General features: G+C 57.1%; 1 protein-coding gene across 1 annotated transcript in view; it reads left to right on the top strand.

The window, feature by feature from the left end:
- The window catches only part of CDH4 (cadherin 4), a 162,793-nt gene that overhangs the window by 97,220 nt on the left and 48,523 nt on the right, over positions 1-17,050 (top strand). The window contains exon 5 of the mRNA XM_022597401.3: positions 9,468-9,640. Coding sequence (XP_022453109.2) covers positions 9,468-9,640 — 173 coding nt within the window. The remainder of the gene's footprint in view (positions 1-9,467; positions 9,641-17,050) is intronic.

The raw sequence follows: 17,050 nt of genomic DNA on the forward strand, positions 1-17,050 counted from the left end.
TGCTAGCCCCGCACTGCCTGGGTGACTGCGGCTCCATGGGAAGCCTTGACGTGGGGCGGAGTCGAAGGCTGTTGGGACGGCGCGTTAAGTGTTCAGACCCTGGCTGTCGCCTGTGTCCTCCCCAGGTGGACCGTGCACCTGGCAGGTGGCATCGCGTGGCACTCAGCCACGCTTCTCAGAATCCAGGCGGCCGGCCACCATGTGGCCAGCGTGCGGCGTGGCGGGGCCTCTGCTGGCTACTCCCTCTGTCTCATCATTAAATGGAAGTAATGGTAGCGCCCACCTCCTGGAGTCAGCTGAGGGCGCCCACCTGAGGCTCCCGACACCTGTGCTATCGTTAATCGTGTTATTAATATTAACGGGTATTAACTTATTAATATTGTTAAACGTTCTTACTCAAAATATTAGTTCATTTTCCCAACTCCAGCAAGTACATTGTCAGGTTGAACCTCAGATTGAACCATAAGACTCGCTTAAAACCAGCTGTCCTTTATGTTACGTTCCAGCGTCCCTCGGGCCACCCTGCTGGTCTCCCTGATGGCCAGGCTAGACCTCAGACGTGCGTTCTTCTGAATCATCACGAGCTCCCCATTGGCCACGTCTGAACAGTGGCAGTTTCCCAGCCTGGGCTGGGCTCTGGTCCCCAGGGCTGATGGGGAGGGTTGGGTGCACGTGCTTCTCAGGGATCTGCTGGCTCCCGGAAGCTTCTGGGAGGTGGGAGGGAGGATGCACAGGAGAGGAGAGGGGGAGGGGCCGACCCAGGGTGAGGCCACAGCCAGGCCTTGACCAGCCAGCACCCAGCAGCAGAGGGCATCCCCAGAGGAGAAGGTGGGGCCCCGAGGGGCAGGGGGAGCCCATCCAGGTGCCGGCTTCCCCATCAGGTGCCCACTCACCCTGGACCCGAGTCCTGTTCTCAGAGCTGCATCCAGGGGCAGCACTGCAGGGTGGATGCTGAGACCCTGGGAGGCCCTCCCCTAGGGCGGTTTTCTTCATCAGAAGCAAAAGCCCTCCTGCCCCTCGGGGTGACCCTCCGGGGTGCAAGCACATCTTAAAAGGCTGAGTTCTGAGTGAAATAAGTCAGAAAGAGAAAAACGAATACCGTACGCTAACATATATATATGGAATCTTAAAACAAAATGATTCTCAAGAACCTAGGGGCAGGACAGGAATAAAGATGCGGGTGTAGAGAATGGACTTGAGGACACGGGGAGGGGGAGGGGTAAGCTGGGACGAAGTGAGAGAGTGGCATGGACACATATGCAGTACCAAATGTAAAATCGATAGCTAGTGGGAAGCAGCCGCATAGCACAGGGAGATCAGCTCTGTGCTTTGTGACCACCTAGAGGGGTGGGATAAGGAGGGTGGGAGGGAGACGCAAGAGGGAGGGGAATGGGGATATATGTATACATATAACTGATTCACTTTGTTATACAGCAAAAACTAATACACCATTGTAAAGCAATTATACTCCAATAAAGATGTTAAAAATGAATAAAATAAAAGGCTGTGTTCTGCTCCTTTGAGAAGAGGAAACAACAGATTAAAAACAGCAGCTGGGGGGCCTTCCCTGGTGGTGCAGTGGTTAAGAATCCGCCTGCCAATGCAGGGGACACAGGTTCAAGCCCTGGTCCGGGAAGATCCCACATGCCGTGGAGCAACTAAGCCCGTCCGCCCCAACTACTGAGTCTGAGCTCTAGAGCCCACAAACCACAACTGCAGAAGCCCACGTGCCTAGAGCCTGTGCTCCGCAACAAGAGAAGCCGCCATGATGAGAAGCCCATACACCACAACGAAGAGTAGCCCCCGCTCGCCACAACTAGAGAAAAGCCCGTGTGCAGCAACGAAGACCCAATGCAGCCAAATAAATAAATAAATAATTTTAAAAATAAAAATAAATAAATAAAAACAGCAACTGGGCTCCCTGACCTGAAGCTTGTGAGCCCCGACTGCCTTGTCCCCCTGCTCTTCCTGAGCTCCTGAAGCTGGCTCGGGGCAGTGGGGAGGCCCCACGTCTCTGCAGGAGGCCTCAGGCTCCCCCTGCAAGGGGCGCACCTTCCGCAGCAGCTCTGATTATGCAGCCGTCGCAGAAACACAGCACTGACCAAGGGCCTCCCGATGCTGGGTACTGTCCTCAGGCCTCCCGGTGGGATAACCTACTGAAAGCTGACAGTCCTGTGACACAAGCACTTTGGAGATGAGGGAACGAAGGCACAGAACAGGCAAGTAAGGACACAGCCAGTGACAGGTGTTACCAAACCAAACTCGGGTCCGCTCGCCCGCACGGTACAATCTACTGACACGCGGTTGTGGTGAAGGGGAGTGCAGGTGTTTACTGAGACAGCTCCAAACAAGGAGAGCGGGTGACTTGTGCTCAGAAACCCCGCACTCCCCAGAGGGTTTCAGCAGAGCATTTTTAAAGGCCAGGTAAGGGAGTTGGCGGTCCCAGGGTACGTGATCAGCTCGTGCAAAATTCTCTGACTGGTTAATGGTGAGGTAACAGGGTGGGGTCACAGGCGTTCACATTATCAATCCTCAGGCTCCAGGAGGCCTGTGGGCCACATGCTCAAGATCATCGGGGCTACGTCCTCATAACTGGAGCCCCCTTCCGTCTGCAGCAGCCATGGGCCCACGCCCTTTCCGACAGGCTTCTCCAGCTGGAAATGGGATTCGTGGTGTCACCTCCTGCCCAGAGGCAGCCTGACCAGTCTCATGGCATCTCTCAAGCCTTTCAAGTGTGTTGACTATTTTTTAACAAAAGGACTCTAGTTGGAATTTGTGCTTTCCCTAACCCCTTGTAACTGTGTGAGGGCCTATATTATACATTTTGCGATTAATGTTGCTTTAAAATATTAAATAGAGAAATCTACGTGCTGCAAATGAAGTCAAAGAAACCTTCATCTATGTAATGCAGTTTTTTCTTGAATAGATGATTAGTGGGCCCCGTTTATTTATTTATTGTATTTCTGGGCCGGCGGAGCCCCCGCGATTAACGCCACGGACTGATGCACACGTGGCGCCAGATACTTGAAAGCCATCTGCATGTTAAGAATTTAAACCTTTAGCCTCAGCGATCTGAGCAGAAAGCCAATTATGGAGCTGAATGAGTTTTCAAATTAAACTGCAACTTAAGGTTTGTGAAATTAATCCTTTAAGGCGCATGAGTGTTTGTACATGAACTGCTCAGAAGAACCAAGAGTTTGCCGTCTCCCCCTCTTCCTGCTGGCACGATTTATGAAGGATGTCCGGCGTCTCGGGCAGCAGACAGCATGCCCTCTTAGAGGAAAATGCAGAGTGATGTTCAGTTTCGTTAAGAAAAATGCAGGCCTCTCTACTAGGGGGAGAGGCCCAACGAGGCCTCCAGAGAAAGCCCCGGAAGGATGATTTTCTGCTCGTTCTCACAGCCCAGGTGATGGGGGCGAGACTTAACTCTCCGGTTACTACCGATGCTGCTGCAGTGAGTGGGTCCTGGCAGAGCGTTTAGCTGGGTAACGCGGCTGAATCGCTCCCTCCCTCCTGTGGGCAGCCCAGCTGTGCCATGGCATTGCAGCTGCTGGGCGCTCACAGCTGCCTGTGGACCAGACCTGCCCCCACTGGAGAAGGCGAGAGGATCAGGGGGCCCTTGATGCCAGGGTCACGCTTTCCCAGACATGTGGGGGCTGGCCCTGCTCACACCCCGAGACGTGGTGTGGCCACTGAACACTTGCTGGAGGGTTCGGGAAGGGGCACCCTCAAGTGTAAGGGGGAGACTGAGACACAGGACATGGGCAAGGGGGGCAGAAGCAGGGTGCCACCAGGGCAGGGCCTGGCCCCCAGGTCAGCAGGTGTCGCCAAGTGCCCAGACAGTGAGTGGAGGCCACCTCCCCCAGGCAGCTCTCCAGGTCTCAAAAAGGAGTTCCTTCTGCCTCCGCCCCATTCTCTTCTTCTAGGAAGGAAGTGAAAATCACGGAGCCCTTGCTCAGTTCCAGGGCCCTGCAGATTTATATTTCATCTGGGTTTGTTTCCATGGCAACCCTGCCCGTTGGCCTTTGGGCTCAGAGCACTTGGGCATGCATGGGTCACCTGACCACGGAGTGGTGGCCATGGACCAGCCAGGTTTCCAGAATCTTTTTTGAAAGAAACCAAATTGTGATTAAGGCTGAAAAAAAAGTCCCATCAGTTGCCTTATTTCCTTTTTTAAGTAACATTTTACCTTCTGTTAATCAAGTGATAATCTTTGGAGGAAACTTGAGAGATACAGAGAAAATCACAAAGAAAAACATCACAGTCTCCCATCTTGCCTGCCACGCAGAGATTGCCATGAGCACGTTCGTCAAAGATCCCTCTGATCTTATCTCCCTGCACGAACATGTTGTTATATTAAAGAACACAGTTTAGAGACTGGATTGTTTTCCGTTTTGCTGTATATCGTGAACATTTCAAGCGTCACGAAATATTCTGGCTTTAAACAGTTCCGTCGTGGGAATGTACCACAATTTATTTAGCCAACACCCAGTTGGCAGACATTCGGCGTCACGTACTAATTGATTATGCTCCTTGTTTATCTGCACCGCTAGATGTGAGCTTCTCAGGTCAGGGACTTTTTTTTTTTTTATTTGAGACCATTGTTGACCCACACGTGCTTGTGCAACAAAGGACAGAGAGAGTCCCTCATCCAGTTTTTCCAACAGTAATGTGGAAATAAATGAAGACCAGCCAGTGGGAACCAGCAGAGGCTGTGTGTTCAGAGCAGGGGGGTCACCAGCCACCATCACAGGCAGAGACTCGAAGGCAGGCAGAGGACCGGGGAGCTTCATGGTAGAGAGGGGGCTCAGGTATGCCTTGGTGGGGGCTGGTAGTGGGGGCCTAGAACGGGGCGTCCCATGTGGGTATCTGGGGGTGCGCTTCGACTTCTCTGGCTGATTGCTTTTAATCTGCACCTGAGGACTCTGTTATTGGGATCTCCCCTGGTCTCGTCCTGGTCAGTGCTTTCTCTCTGTTTTCAGTCAGGTTTTGTCTTCTCGTGTGCCTGGTTCGTTACGTACTGTGCCTTGTGTATGAAAAATTGTAGAGGTGACTTGAGGGTAAGATGTTACCTTTTTCTATGAAGGATATGCTTTTGCTCCTGACAGGGGAGTCTGGTAACCTCAGATATCAGAGCCTAAGTCACCTTAATAGAGCTGTGCCTCCGTCGGCTAGGACGGTTCCTTTCCTGTTCACCCTCACTCCCAGCGTGCTGCCCTTCCGGGTCCAACCCAAAGACTCGAGCATTTTCCAGGCTCCACCCTCATATGGCAGGCCCTGAGCTCAGTGTTTTTACCCCCATTCCCATCAGTCTGTTGAAAGCTCCATGTAGCTCTTCAGCTGTCAGAAGCCAATTTGGAATCAGCAAATGTCTTTTTTTTTTTAATATTTATTAATTTATTTGGCCGTGCCGGGTCTTTGGCCGTTGCGGCATGTGGGATCTTTGTGGCCGCACGCAGGATCTTTAGTTGTGGCATGCGGGATCTTAGTTCCCCAACCAGGGATCAAACCCAGGCCCCATTGGGAGCACGGAGTCTTCACCACTGTACTGCCCAGGAAGTCCCTGGAATCAGCAAATGTCTTGAGAGGAAGGATGGCCCCCGGTCTCGGGTTCTCCTTTCCGGCCCGCCCCGCCCTCCCTGAGTCTGTGCCATTGGTATCTCTATAGTGCCCTTAATGAGATGTTTTTATTTCACATTGGGTCCGGTTTTTCTAGTTTTCCTCAGGAGGAAGATCGGTTTAAAATAACATTGTCCACCATTTGCTAAAAACAGAACCTCCTGGATTTCTTTCAAATACTTAATGCCTCTGGGGAAATTCTACTGATAATTAAATTCATTAAAATTGGGTTTACAGGGCTTCCCTGGTGGTACAGTGGTTAAGAATCCGCCTGCCAATGCAGGGGACACGGGTTCAAGCCCTGGTCCGGGAAGATCCCACATGGCCATGGAGCAACTAAGCCCGTGCGCCACAACTACTGAGCCTGTGCTCTAGAGCCCGCAAGCCACAACTACTGAGACCACATGCCACAACTACTGAAGCCCGCATGCCTAGAGCCCATGCTCCGCAACAAGAGAAGCCACTGCAATGAAAAGCCCACGCACTGCAACAAAGAGTAACCCCCCCTCGCTGCAACTAGAGAAAGCCCACACACAGCAACAAAGACCCAATGCAGCCAAAAATAAATAAATTAAATAAAATAAAATAAATTGGGTTTACACACTGTTCGAGAATAGCCATCGCATGAAGTTAGGTGGGTGTGTTTGATGAATGTTTTTCCTGGGGTTCTCAAAACACTGAAGTTCCATATTTTTTCCCCTAGAAGACAGTTAATAAAGACGTGTTGAGTGAATGAATAAATGTCCTAGTGGGTTTGCAACATCTTGGTCTGATTGCAACCAGTTCTCCATGAAATCCAGTGAATGAGTTAGCGTTCTCGCTACCAGCCCTTGCCCCCCGCACTCCTGGCTGCGTGCAGTCTGTGTTCCCCGCGTGTCTTCAGGACATAGATTTGACCTGCTCTCCTGATGAAAATGCTGCCCTGCGATCTTAGAATAAAGTCCAGAATCCTCGCCGTGGGCCCAGCCCACCTCCAGCCCCATCACATGCCCCCTTTCCCCGGTTCCTCAAACGTTTGGAGCTCTTCTCTGCCCCAGGGCCTTGGCCTCCTGCCCAGAGTACCCCCCGTCCCCTCCCTACCCCACCACCCCCATCACTCAGGTCGTCCCTGCTTCCTCCGTAGCACCCCACGTACCTCATTATTCTACATATTCATTCATGCGAGCGTTCTTCCCCCTTCCAAGGACTTACCACAGCTGGCGATGATCTGTGTCTCCCTGTTTGTTCTCTCTCTCCTCACTGGCATGTTCAGGGTGGGACCTCGTCTGTCTGCTTGTTCTCTTCCTACATCCTGAGCACAGAGCCTGGTGTCTGCACACAGCAAGTGCTCACTCAGTAATTGTGGGCTGAGTATCCCCGCACACTGGAATGTCATTCAGCCATAAAAAGGAGTGAACCTTGAAAACGTTAGGCTCCTCAAAAGATGCCAGACACAAAGGCCGCATAGTATATGATTCCATTTATAAGCTGTGTTCAGAAAACGCCAATCTGGAGACAGAAAGTAGATGAGCATTGCTGGGGGCTGGGGAGGAGGAGGGAGCAACTCATTCATTCCTTCATTCATGCATGCATGCTTAGTTGTGGCACGCAGGATCCTCGTTGCAGCATGTGGTATGCAGACTTCTTAGTTGCAGCATGCGGACTCTTAGTTGCGGCAGGCATGCAGGATCTAGTTCCCCGACCTGGGATCGAACCCAGCCCCCCTGCACTGGGAGTGTAGAGTTCTACCTACTGGACCACCAGGGAAGTCCTGGGAGCGACTCTTAACAGATACAGCTTTCTCTGGGGGTGGCAGAATGTTCTGGAGTTAGATACACTCTATTGACAATTGCACTTGTGCACTTTAAAAGGGTGGATTTTCTGATGCGTGAATTACATTTTGATAAAAACTATGTAAATCTGTGGATTGAACAAGTGGGGGGAGGGAGGCGCTGCGGGCCTGGAGCTCCTGGGCCCTCGCTTCCTGCAGCGTCCCGCCCCGCCCAGGCTGGGACTTCCCGTCCTTTCAGTGTGAAAAGTCTGGTCCTGGGCCCGTTCCTCTCTGGTTGGTGGATGAGAATAGAAAACCTGTGGCCTGTAAACAGATTTCCACTTTCCTCTCTCTGTTTGCTTTCCTTTCTGTTGTATAAAATGCATTTGCTTTGAGAAGCTTTTACTCAGTAAAAGCTGAAAGCTAAAGCCAATTCCCAGTCAGGCCCTCGCTGCTTGCGGTGGGGTCGGACGCGGGAAGGCAGGAGGGCCTGCTTTGTACACACGTCCGCGCAGCCAGAACACTGGTAGGATTTGGAAAAGGCTCCCTGCGCAGACCACGCAAATGTCTCCACCACTGTCTGCCCAGTCCCTAGCACCACGCTGGCCCAGAGCAGGTTGCCCAGTGCATGCTTGATGACTAAAACACCCACCCCCTCCCCACCTTGGATCCCAATAGGCCTGGAGGCCCAGCTGCACAGCCACGCCCCAAGCCCAGTTCAGTCTCAGCTTAAGCCAGCACCCCCCAAGAAAGGACCCAGTGGAGGATGGTGCCCACACTCCCTCACCCCTGTGGGCCCTGGGAACGTAGAGCTGAGCGAAGGACACGCAGCTCAGGACTAGGGCCCCGTGCCCGACTCCAGGGGCACTCACAGGGCCGGGCGCCTGTGCCAGTCAGAACTCTGGGTCGCAAGTGACAAAAACTCAAACTGAAATGACATGAGGCAAGAAGGGGAATATATCGGTTCAGGTACAGAGTCTGTAAGGTACCTTCTCCTCAATTGTGCTGTGAACCTAAAACCGCTTTATAAAAGAAGGCTTAATTTTTTTAAGTATAGAGGCAACAGCTTCAGGTGCCGCTTGACCCAGGGGCTGCCCGGTAGGCAGTGGTCACCCGAGCCTCTCTTGGTTTTGTTTCCTCCGGGTTGGCCCTGTCCTTCACTTTCCTTCCTTGTGGCACAAAGTGACCACAGCCCCAACCTCACACGCTGACCCAGCCAAGGCCAGCAGCAGGGACAGTACGCTGGTTTTCCAGTAACCCTGGCGAGCACCTCCGCCTTGATCACAGGCCCTGACTGGGTAAGGTGCCCACCGCGGACCCGATCACTGTGGCCAGGGGAGGGGTGTGCTGTCCAACCAGGGCCTCCCGCCGTGGGGAAGGGAGGATGCCTGTAGGAGCCCCACGTGCCGCTCTCAGGAGCCAGGGCACCATGCTGGAGCGTCCCCTGCGGACCTCCACCGTGGCGTGTGGATGGGAAATGGCGTGGGCGGCTCACCCCGCCGGGCTCGGAGGTGCAGGTGACCACGTGTCCACGCGCACCCTGGATTTACTACTCCATCTGCCCCTGTGCCCCGTGTGCACAGCTCCCCCCCCGAGGGGGCTCTTCTCACTTAGCTTCCTCAAGTGCCTGTTAATGCCCCTCTGTACACCCAGCCCTGTTTTTTTACCGCGTGCCGAGTCGCGGCCGTGCAGTCCTCCACGTGGGATCTGGATCCTCGGCAAACACTGCCGGCCAGCGCCTTGGGCCGTGTGGCTCAGGAGGGAGAGTGCTGGGTTCTGAGCCAGAATCGCTGGCTCCACTGTCCCCAGGCGGCTCCCCCTCATCCAGGGCCTCCATCTCTCTGCCCGCTGATGACCTCAGAGCAGACTTGAGCTCGGCAAGAAACCCGCCAGTGGTTCTGCAGGAGTGTGTGGGGCTGGGAGGGACAGGGGCACTTCCCAGGGCCTGGCAGGCCCCCAGCCCGTGGGAGGGGAAGGACTCACACCACGTCCAGCCTCCAGGGAGACGTGGTCCTGGCTGATGTCTGCTGGGGTGCGGGTGCGGGCCCGCAGCGGGTGTGGTTGGTGAGTCCCACGTGGGCTGCCGTCTCTGTTCCAGGCACCTACGTGATGACGGTCACAGCCAGCGACGCTGACGATGGCACCACGGCCAATGGGATGGTGTGCTACCGAATCATGACTCAGACCCCGCAGAGCCCCTCCCAGAACATGTTCACCATCAACAGCGAGACAGGGGACATCGTGACAGTGGCGGCCGGCCTGGACCGAGAGGTGAGGAGGCCGCTGCGGGAGGGGGGGGGCGGGGGGGCGCTGGTGCTGCCGCCGCCGTCGGAGCAGGAGGACCTTTCCCACTAGGCACAGCAGGGTGTCTCCAGGCACTGGGCCACGTGGTCCCACCTGGGTGAGGCTTGGCAGGGACAGTGCCCAGCGGGGCTTAAGTTGCACAGTGTAAATACGTCTTCTGGGACCCGTGTCAGTGGAGTTGTGCGATGGGGGAGGTGGGCCAGAACCCCCAGAGCTCAGAGCAGGCCTCAGGCGGACCTGGGGCCTCCATCCCATGTACCAGAGGATCCAGCAAGGCCCCAGGACCCTCCCCGGGACCATGATGGGCGCCTGCCCGGCCCAGACAGGGCCCTGCAGTTGGCCCTTGGCATGAGGAGCTGCTCCGTCCGGCTTCTAGAAGCCTGCTGCCCTCAGCTAGGGAGGTGGTCCCTCGGAGGGGATAGTGACGCCGCATGGGGCGGGCCGTCAGGGAGGCGAACCATCCCCCGCCTCTCCCCACCCAGGGTCCCCGACCTGACCCGGGAGGGAGGGCATCCCCATTGCCCCCAGAAGACTGTACCACAGTGTTTCTCCAGCCTCTAGCCTCACTCAGGGTGTCTTCACACCTTTCGGGAGAGCAGTGTGGTATGACCGGGGCCTGTGCATGAATGCAGACACTCACACATGCTCTCGCACACGCATGCACACGTCCTTCTCCATGGTCAGCTTTGGAAGCATTGCTCCAAGGAACTTCCTGTCTGAGGTCCAGGGTCAAGGTTGAACTTGGGCACGGTGACCCCTGAACACGAGCAAGTGCCCCGCCTGCTCCTTCCTCACTTAGCAGATGTGGGGACAGGGTGCTGTGTGAGGCATAGGGGATGTGGAGCTGGTTAGACGGTGGCTGCCCCCAGGGCCAGGGGTGGGGAGCAGAACCTAAGTGCGTGTGCTGCAGTGGATCGCGTGTGTAGGCAGTGGATCACGTGTATATGCAGTGGATCATGTGTGTAGGCAGTGGATCGTATGTGTATATGCAGTAGATCACGTGTACCTGCGGTGGATCGTGTGTGTTGCAGTGGATCGCGTGTATATGCGGTAGATCACATGTATATACAGTGGATCATGTGTGTAGGCAGTGGATTGTGTCCACAAAGTGGTGTTGTGAGATGAATGGAGCTAACTATGGAGAAATCAGGGGAGGCTTCTCAGAAGAGGTGGCCTTGCTCCGAGCCTTGGAGGCTGATAGAATCAATCATATTTTCTTCTCTTTGGGACTAAGGACCCGCTTTTCCTGAACGCTGCACACCAGACGTCTAACTGGTTCCGAGCGATCACAGATCCCACTCAGCAGGCTCCTCCTTTCGATCAAAAACTTTCACTGAGCACTGACTTTGTGCTAGAATCTGCCGAGGGTGCTGGGCAGACGGCAGCAAACAGGGCGAGTGGTGTCCTTGCTTGCGTGGGGCTCACTTTGCAGGAGGGAGAAACAGGCAAGAGGGATTAGTCCCCACGAGATAAACGAATTCAGGCAGTGGCGTGGGTTATAAAGAAAGAGCATCGCGTACCGTCCACAGAGGGTGGGGGCTGGGGGTGGAGCATCAGGGATGTCCCTGTCCTGTCCCGGGAAGGGAGTTGTACGCGTGTCCCAGGGCTGTCCTAACAAAGGAAATTAGCCTCTGACAGTTCTGGAGACCAGAAGTCCAAGATCCCAGCGGCCTCAGGCCCCAGCCCAGCAGCAGAGGGGCCTGTCCTCCTCCCACGCAGGCAGATCCCCGCGCGCTGCCCGGCACAGCCTCAACGGGCCTCCGCCACCTCTAAAGAGCTTCTGTTCATTGCTTGATGAGTGTGGACTTCAGGTTCAGGAAACAGAGAGGCGGGGAGCAGGCGGTACCCAGCCCGCGGGCCCGTAGCACCCGGACCTCCGTTAGAGATAAAGAGCCGCTCGGCTGCACGGCTCTGCTGGGAGCCTGGCTGCGATGTCGGGCCTTGGAGAAGGAAAGAGGCGTTTCTGGGGCCTCTGTCTAGAGGACAAAGGGGCAGCACCTAGAGGACCCTTCTGGAGGTCTGCAGAGCAGGGAGAGGCCCCACCTCAGAAAGCTCGGAGAAGCTGCCGGTTCCAAAGACGCAGGGCGGCTCTGGGTGCCGCGCCCCTGCTTCCCTGAACAGGTGGGGTGCGGGCCGTTAGGTTCGCATTTATTTATGAACAAGCCAGCAGGTGTGGAGGGTGGGACAGACAGCCAGGAGCAGTGGGAGGAGGAATACCGCCAGCGTTTCGTGGGCATTTCTGCTGCTCGTTTTCCATTCTTTTGTAAGCGTGTGCCGAGCTCCCGCCCGTGGGCAGAGCCTGTTCTAGACACCGGGGCGCCCCAGGGACCCCACAGGAGGTCCATGCGGGCTAGGCACTGTGCAGTGCACGTTATCACATCTTAGTCCTTGAAACCGCCCTGGGGGAAATTCCAGTAGTAGCATTTCTTTCCAGGTGAGAAAGGCAGGGCTGCAGGGGCTCTTAACTGCCCAGGGCCGCAGCGTCTCAAGAGAGGCGTGCCACCCCCCCCCCCCCCCCCCCCCCCGCCAGGCCCAGGCCCTCCCCTGGTGCTGGGGCTGGAAACGCTGGATGCCCACAGGCCAGAATTCCCACTGGGGCGTGAAGGGGGGGTGGAGAGGCCTGGGGAGGGTCTGCCCCCCAGGGCCTTAGTGGAGCAGATAGCAGGGAAGGCCTCAGGTTGGCACTTTTTACAATCCTGTGCAAGGCAAATGGCACACATCTGTGGGCCTCATCCAGCCTTGGGGCCACCCGTGGACACCCCCAGCTCCTTCCATAATGGTCAGCACTGTTTAGCCACGAGGAAGCTTCGTTTTCCTCATCTCAGAAATGGAAACATGTGTGTCACCTGGGTGAGGCGTGTGCCATCCTGAGGCTGGAGGAACGCATCCCTGAAATGCATCTCTTAACCCGATGCCTGCCCCCGGCAACCTGGATTCTTAACCCTTTCCAGGGGGCACCCCAGGAGAGGCTCCACCCTGCCAGGTAAAACACAGGCCACCCAGCTAGATCTGAGCTGCAGACAAACACAGATCGTGTTTCCTGCAAGTGTGTCCCAAATATTGCATGGGACTTATTCATACCAAAAATTGTCAGTTGTTTGTGTGAAGTTACATATAACTGAACGGTCCCTGGGGTTTTTTTTGCCTCGTCTGGCAACTGAGCCTGAGGCAGCCAACCCCACCCTGGGCCCGGTGGGCGATCCCTCCTCCTCGGTGCCACAGCGGCACCTGACAGGGAGGGGCTGACAGGCAGCAAGGTCCCCGAGAGCCGGGCCTGCAGATCACGGGGAGCTGGCCGGGCGGGTGGACATGACGTGCGAGGTTCCTGCCCGGCTGGGCGAGCCATCAGGTCCCATGAGTGTGGCCGGCACCAAGCTGCCGGGGCTGTCGCCGCGACACGACTCGCCCTGGAGCGGGAGCCATAGCACTCGCTCGGCCGTTGGAGGCCCCTCCTTCCCCGGGAGCGAACCTGAACACCTGCTCCGCAGACACCAGAGGCCGTGGAACATCCCGGTGGGTGTGCCGGGCAGTGCACCCTCACTTCAGGGAGCCTGGTGGCCTCGTCCCTCACTTAACGCAGACCCAGGACCTCCAGAGCCACCCACTGCCTCAGGCTCTTGGTCGCTGCAGAATCGCGCGGACCTTCCTCCCGGCTCCAGTGGTGACCCTCCTTCCCCATCCTTGCCCTGCGCCCCTGCGCAGCACCTGGCTGCCCGGCACCGGAGGGACCTGGAGGTGCTCCGGGACCGGCCCCGCCGAGTGGGCAGAAGCAGCCGGATGGCACCTGGCTCCACCCTGCGTCCTCTGGCCTCCACCTGGCTCAGTCCCGCCCGGAGGCCTGGCCTCTCCTTTGGGGCGGCCGCTGGGCCAGTCACGCCAGCTGTGCACCCACCTCCGCCCAGAGCAGGTGGTTGCTGGATCTCAGGCGGGTCAAGTGAAAGTCTGTACTAGCTAGCGCGTCCGCGGACCGTGGGCTGCAATGATCGTGAGACAGCCGCTGGCCGCTCCTCCTGGCCACTTTCCCCGCTGCGCCACGAGGCCTCGGGCTTGGGGTGGGCAGCCTGGGAGGGCCCAGCCCGGGAAAGGACAGCCCCGGACAGAGGGAGCGGGGGAGGGTGGCGGGCAGGACCAGCGCTCTGAGGCCCCGTCGCACCGTGGCCTGCCCCCGAACACGCAGCCTTCAGCCTCGAGCTTTCCCCTCTCCGGCCGTCTGGTCCTTTCCATCTTCTCACCAGACGTCACCTCCTCAGGGAGGCCTCCCTGACTCCCTCTGCTCTCACTGAACCGGCCCAGTTCCTGCAGAGCCCAGCGCAGGGGAGACGCCATGTGGGCTTATCTCCTCTGCTGGGGGTTCCCTCCTGCCACAGGCTCGGGGGGCCGGGCCAGGCCTGAGGCTGGGCTTCGTGCCTGGTGCGTCAAAGCTGCTCGAGAAGTGGTAGCTGTTGGCGCCACCGCTACCATGAGGGCCCTGCTCCAGCGGGGACAGCCCTGCTTGTCCCAAACCTGGACACATGCCCAGGGGTCTCCTCCTGCCTCAGCCGCCGCCTCTCCTCTTTCTGCTCAGGAATCCAGGTGCTTCAATGTAGTCTCTGTTTATGGATAAGCCGAGGCACAGAGAGGGAAGAAGCTTGCCCACAGTCACACAGCGGGGAAGGGAAGGCTGGCATTTGAACGCAGGCGGCTCCCTGCCCTCAGCCCGTGCTGGGCTGCTGGCTGGGGCGGGGGTTGGGGGGGGGGGGAACGCGGGGAGGCGGGGTGTGTGAGATTCCGCCCCCCAGTGTGTCCTTTCCGAGATCTGAACCCTAGGCCTCCCCCCTCCCTCCGTTCTTCCCCTGCCCCTTCCTCTCTCAGTCTCCATAAGGAGGGTTAACCTCCCATAACACAGGCCCCAGACTGAGCTTTTCCTGGCCCAGAATTGAAGCGGGAACCATCTCCCGCTATGAGTCCGTCTGACTTCTCGCCACTTGGATGCACCGTCAAAACTGTCCCAAGTACCGGGGGGATCCGTGTCCAGGCGTTGGGAACCTCAGATGGTCCGTGGACCCTGGAGTGGCCAGTGGGAAGGAGGCCCAGCTGCCGAGTGTACGTGCGACGCTCCCTGGGAACAGAAGCACCTCCTGTGGGCCCGCACGGCCCATGTCACGTGCATGGATCTCTCTCCCAGCACCTCTGCCTCCCGCTCTTGGGGCGGCGTCCCCATAAGGGAGCATGTGATCCAAGGTGGGTGGCCAGTGTCCCCAGCTCCAGTTGAGGGGCAAGGAGAGACACGGGGAGGGGCCGAGACACGGCTCAGTCCCCAGGGCCCAGGTCAGACGAGGTTAGCGCGAGGAGAGTGTGGACGGCTGAGCTGGAGGCCCAGAGGGAGGGGCCGCGCAGGGACCCAGGACCAGTGGGAGCTGGGAACGTGGGGACAGTGGCCTGAGGCTTGGAGCCATGCAGTGCGGTGGGCTGGAGGATAGGTGCGGGGGGCTGGCTCGAAGCCTCCCCCGAGGAGATGTGCATCCATGTGGGTGGCGGGGAGAGGGAGGGAGCAAGGTGATGCACCCTCGTTACTAACTGCACTAAAGACAAGCCCTCTGGGGCAGCCAGTGTCCAGATGTCCGTCCACTACGTTGTCCACTTTCTGTCCCAAGCTGCTCCCGTGGGTGGGACGCTCGGCCCCTCTGGCTGGCAGCGGCCAGCGTGTCTTGACTTGGAAACAGACATTGCGGGGCCTCAGCTGTGTGTTTGGGGATGAGGCCACGCCGGGCACCCTGAAGGCTCCTTGTGAGCTGGAACCCAGCCTGCCGCATCCTTCCCACGTGGTTCCCCCACGTGGCCAGTGCCTCAGCTTCCGTGGCTTTGGCTGGACGTCCACGTGACCAGACGCGCAAAGGGCCATGGACAGCACCTCTCTTCTCTCTCTGAGGGACGCTGATGCCCTGCCCCTGTGAACAGAAACATCTTTGGGGGGAAATCCTGCAGACACTTATTTCAGAACCAGCAGAGTAACTCATCGTTAGGAAGGGGAAAATCCACAGACATAATTTCTGCCGTGTCTAATTAGGCAGCCCTATGTAAACTGAGCGTTTCTACATGATTAGAATGTCAGGAGAGCCTGGGATGATACGGGAGTGGCTGAGTGTCTCTTGTGTCATGTCACCGGAGGTGCTCTGGTGGGGCGGCGGGTGTCTCTGCTGTGCCACGTCCCCGGAGCCACCGCTGTCCTCAGACCCACTTCCTCGTGGTCCCTGGCGAGGTTTGCCCACAGGAGGGGGCCCGTCCTGCTCTGTCCTCGTGCCCGCTAGCTGCGGGCTGCTCACCTTCTTGAAACTTGTCCCAGACAAGGGCGGGCCAAATTCACAGTCTCATGGTTCACAGGACTTTTAAGAAAGCAAAGCCAACACTTCCTGTATTTCTCGCGGGTCCCCACCCTGCGTGGCGATCAGATGAGACGACGTCACGGGGAGCGATGAGTGAAGACAGCTTCGTTCCAGGGCCGACGGCTACCATGGCCACTGCCGACTTTAGCTCATTTACTCCCGTGACCCAGCTCAGGTGGAAAGTGGTCCTTTGGTGACGAGACAGGCATCACCCCCTTGCTTCCCGAGACGCGTCGTGACAGGCCACATGGGAAATTCCGAAGATGTGCTTTCCTAGAAAATGAGCTCTCTGTAAGACTGTATCAGGGGTTGGGAGGTAGGGGGCAACGGTGGTCTTGGAACAGGCGGAGTTCAGTGTGTCCCACTGGCCGATTCTTGAATCGTTTTTACCGAACGCTGCTTTTAAGACACCAAATGCGGCTTTGTGGTCTCAGAGAAAAAAATTACCGATTGAAACGAATGTGCCACTGACCCGCCTCACATTGGGTTCTCACCCCTGAAGTCATTGCTCTCCCCCAAAAAAGAGAATAGAGGGAAGGAGAAAAGTAGCCCAAGGCAGGTCTCGGGCCTCCAACTTCCCTCTGAGACTCGCCTCGCCCGGCCATCTGAGGGCCTCCTGACTCACAGGATGGTCTCGCAGACACGGAGTCCTGAGCTCCAAGGGGCAAGACGTTCCAGAAGAAACCTGCTGGGCTCTACTCTTGGCATCTTTCAGGGAGAGTTTTAACCGCTGAGATGGTGCAGGGCAGTGTCTCAGGTGACCCGTGTGTAAGTGCCCGGGGACCAGCGCCAGGGCTGCAACTGCGCTGAGGACTTCCCCAGCAGAGACGTGAGCGTCCAGAGCACACAGGGGCACTGCCTTTAACTACCTTTAACACATCTGGTTCTCAGCCATTTCCAGGGCGTTCCAGACGCCATCTCCTGCCAGCCTCTACTTAGCATTATCACAGGAAGAAATAAGCCCCAGAGAAAGCAGAAGACAGCATTTCCTATAAAGAAAGATGGAAAAGTTGCA

Source organism: Delphinapterus leucas, chromosome 15, assembly GCF_059928025.1.
Source record: "Delphinapterus leucas isolate spDelLeu-1000000601 "Yukka" chromosome 15, BTC_Dleu_Yukka2, whole genome shotgun sequence".
Taxonomy (NCBI): domain Eukaryota; kingdom Metazoa; phylum Chordata; class Mammalia; order Artiodactyla; family Monodontidae; genus Delphinapterus; species Delphinapterus leucas.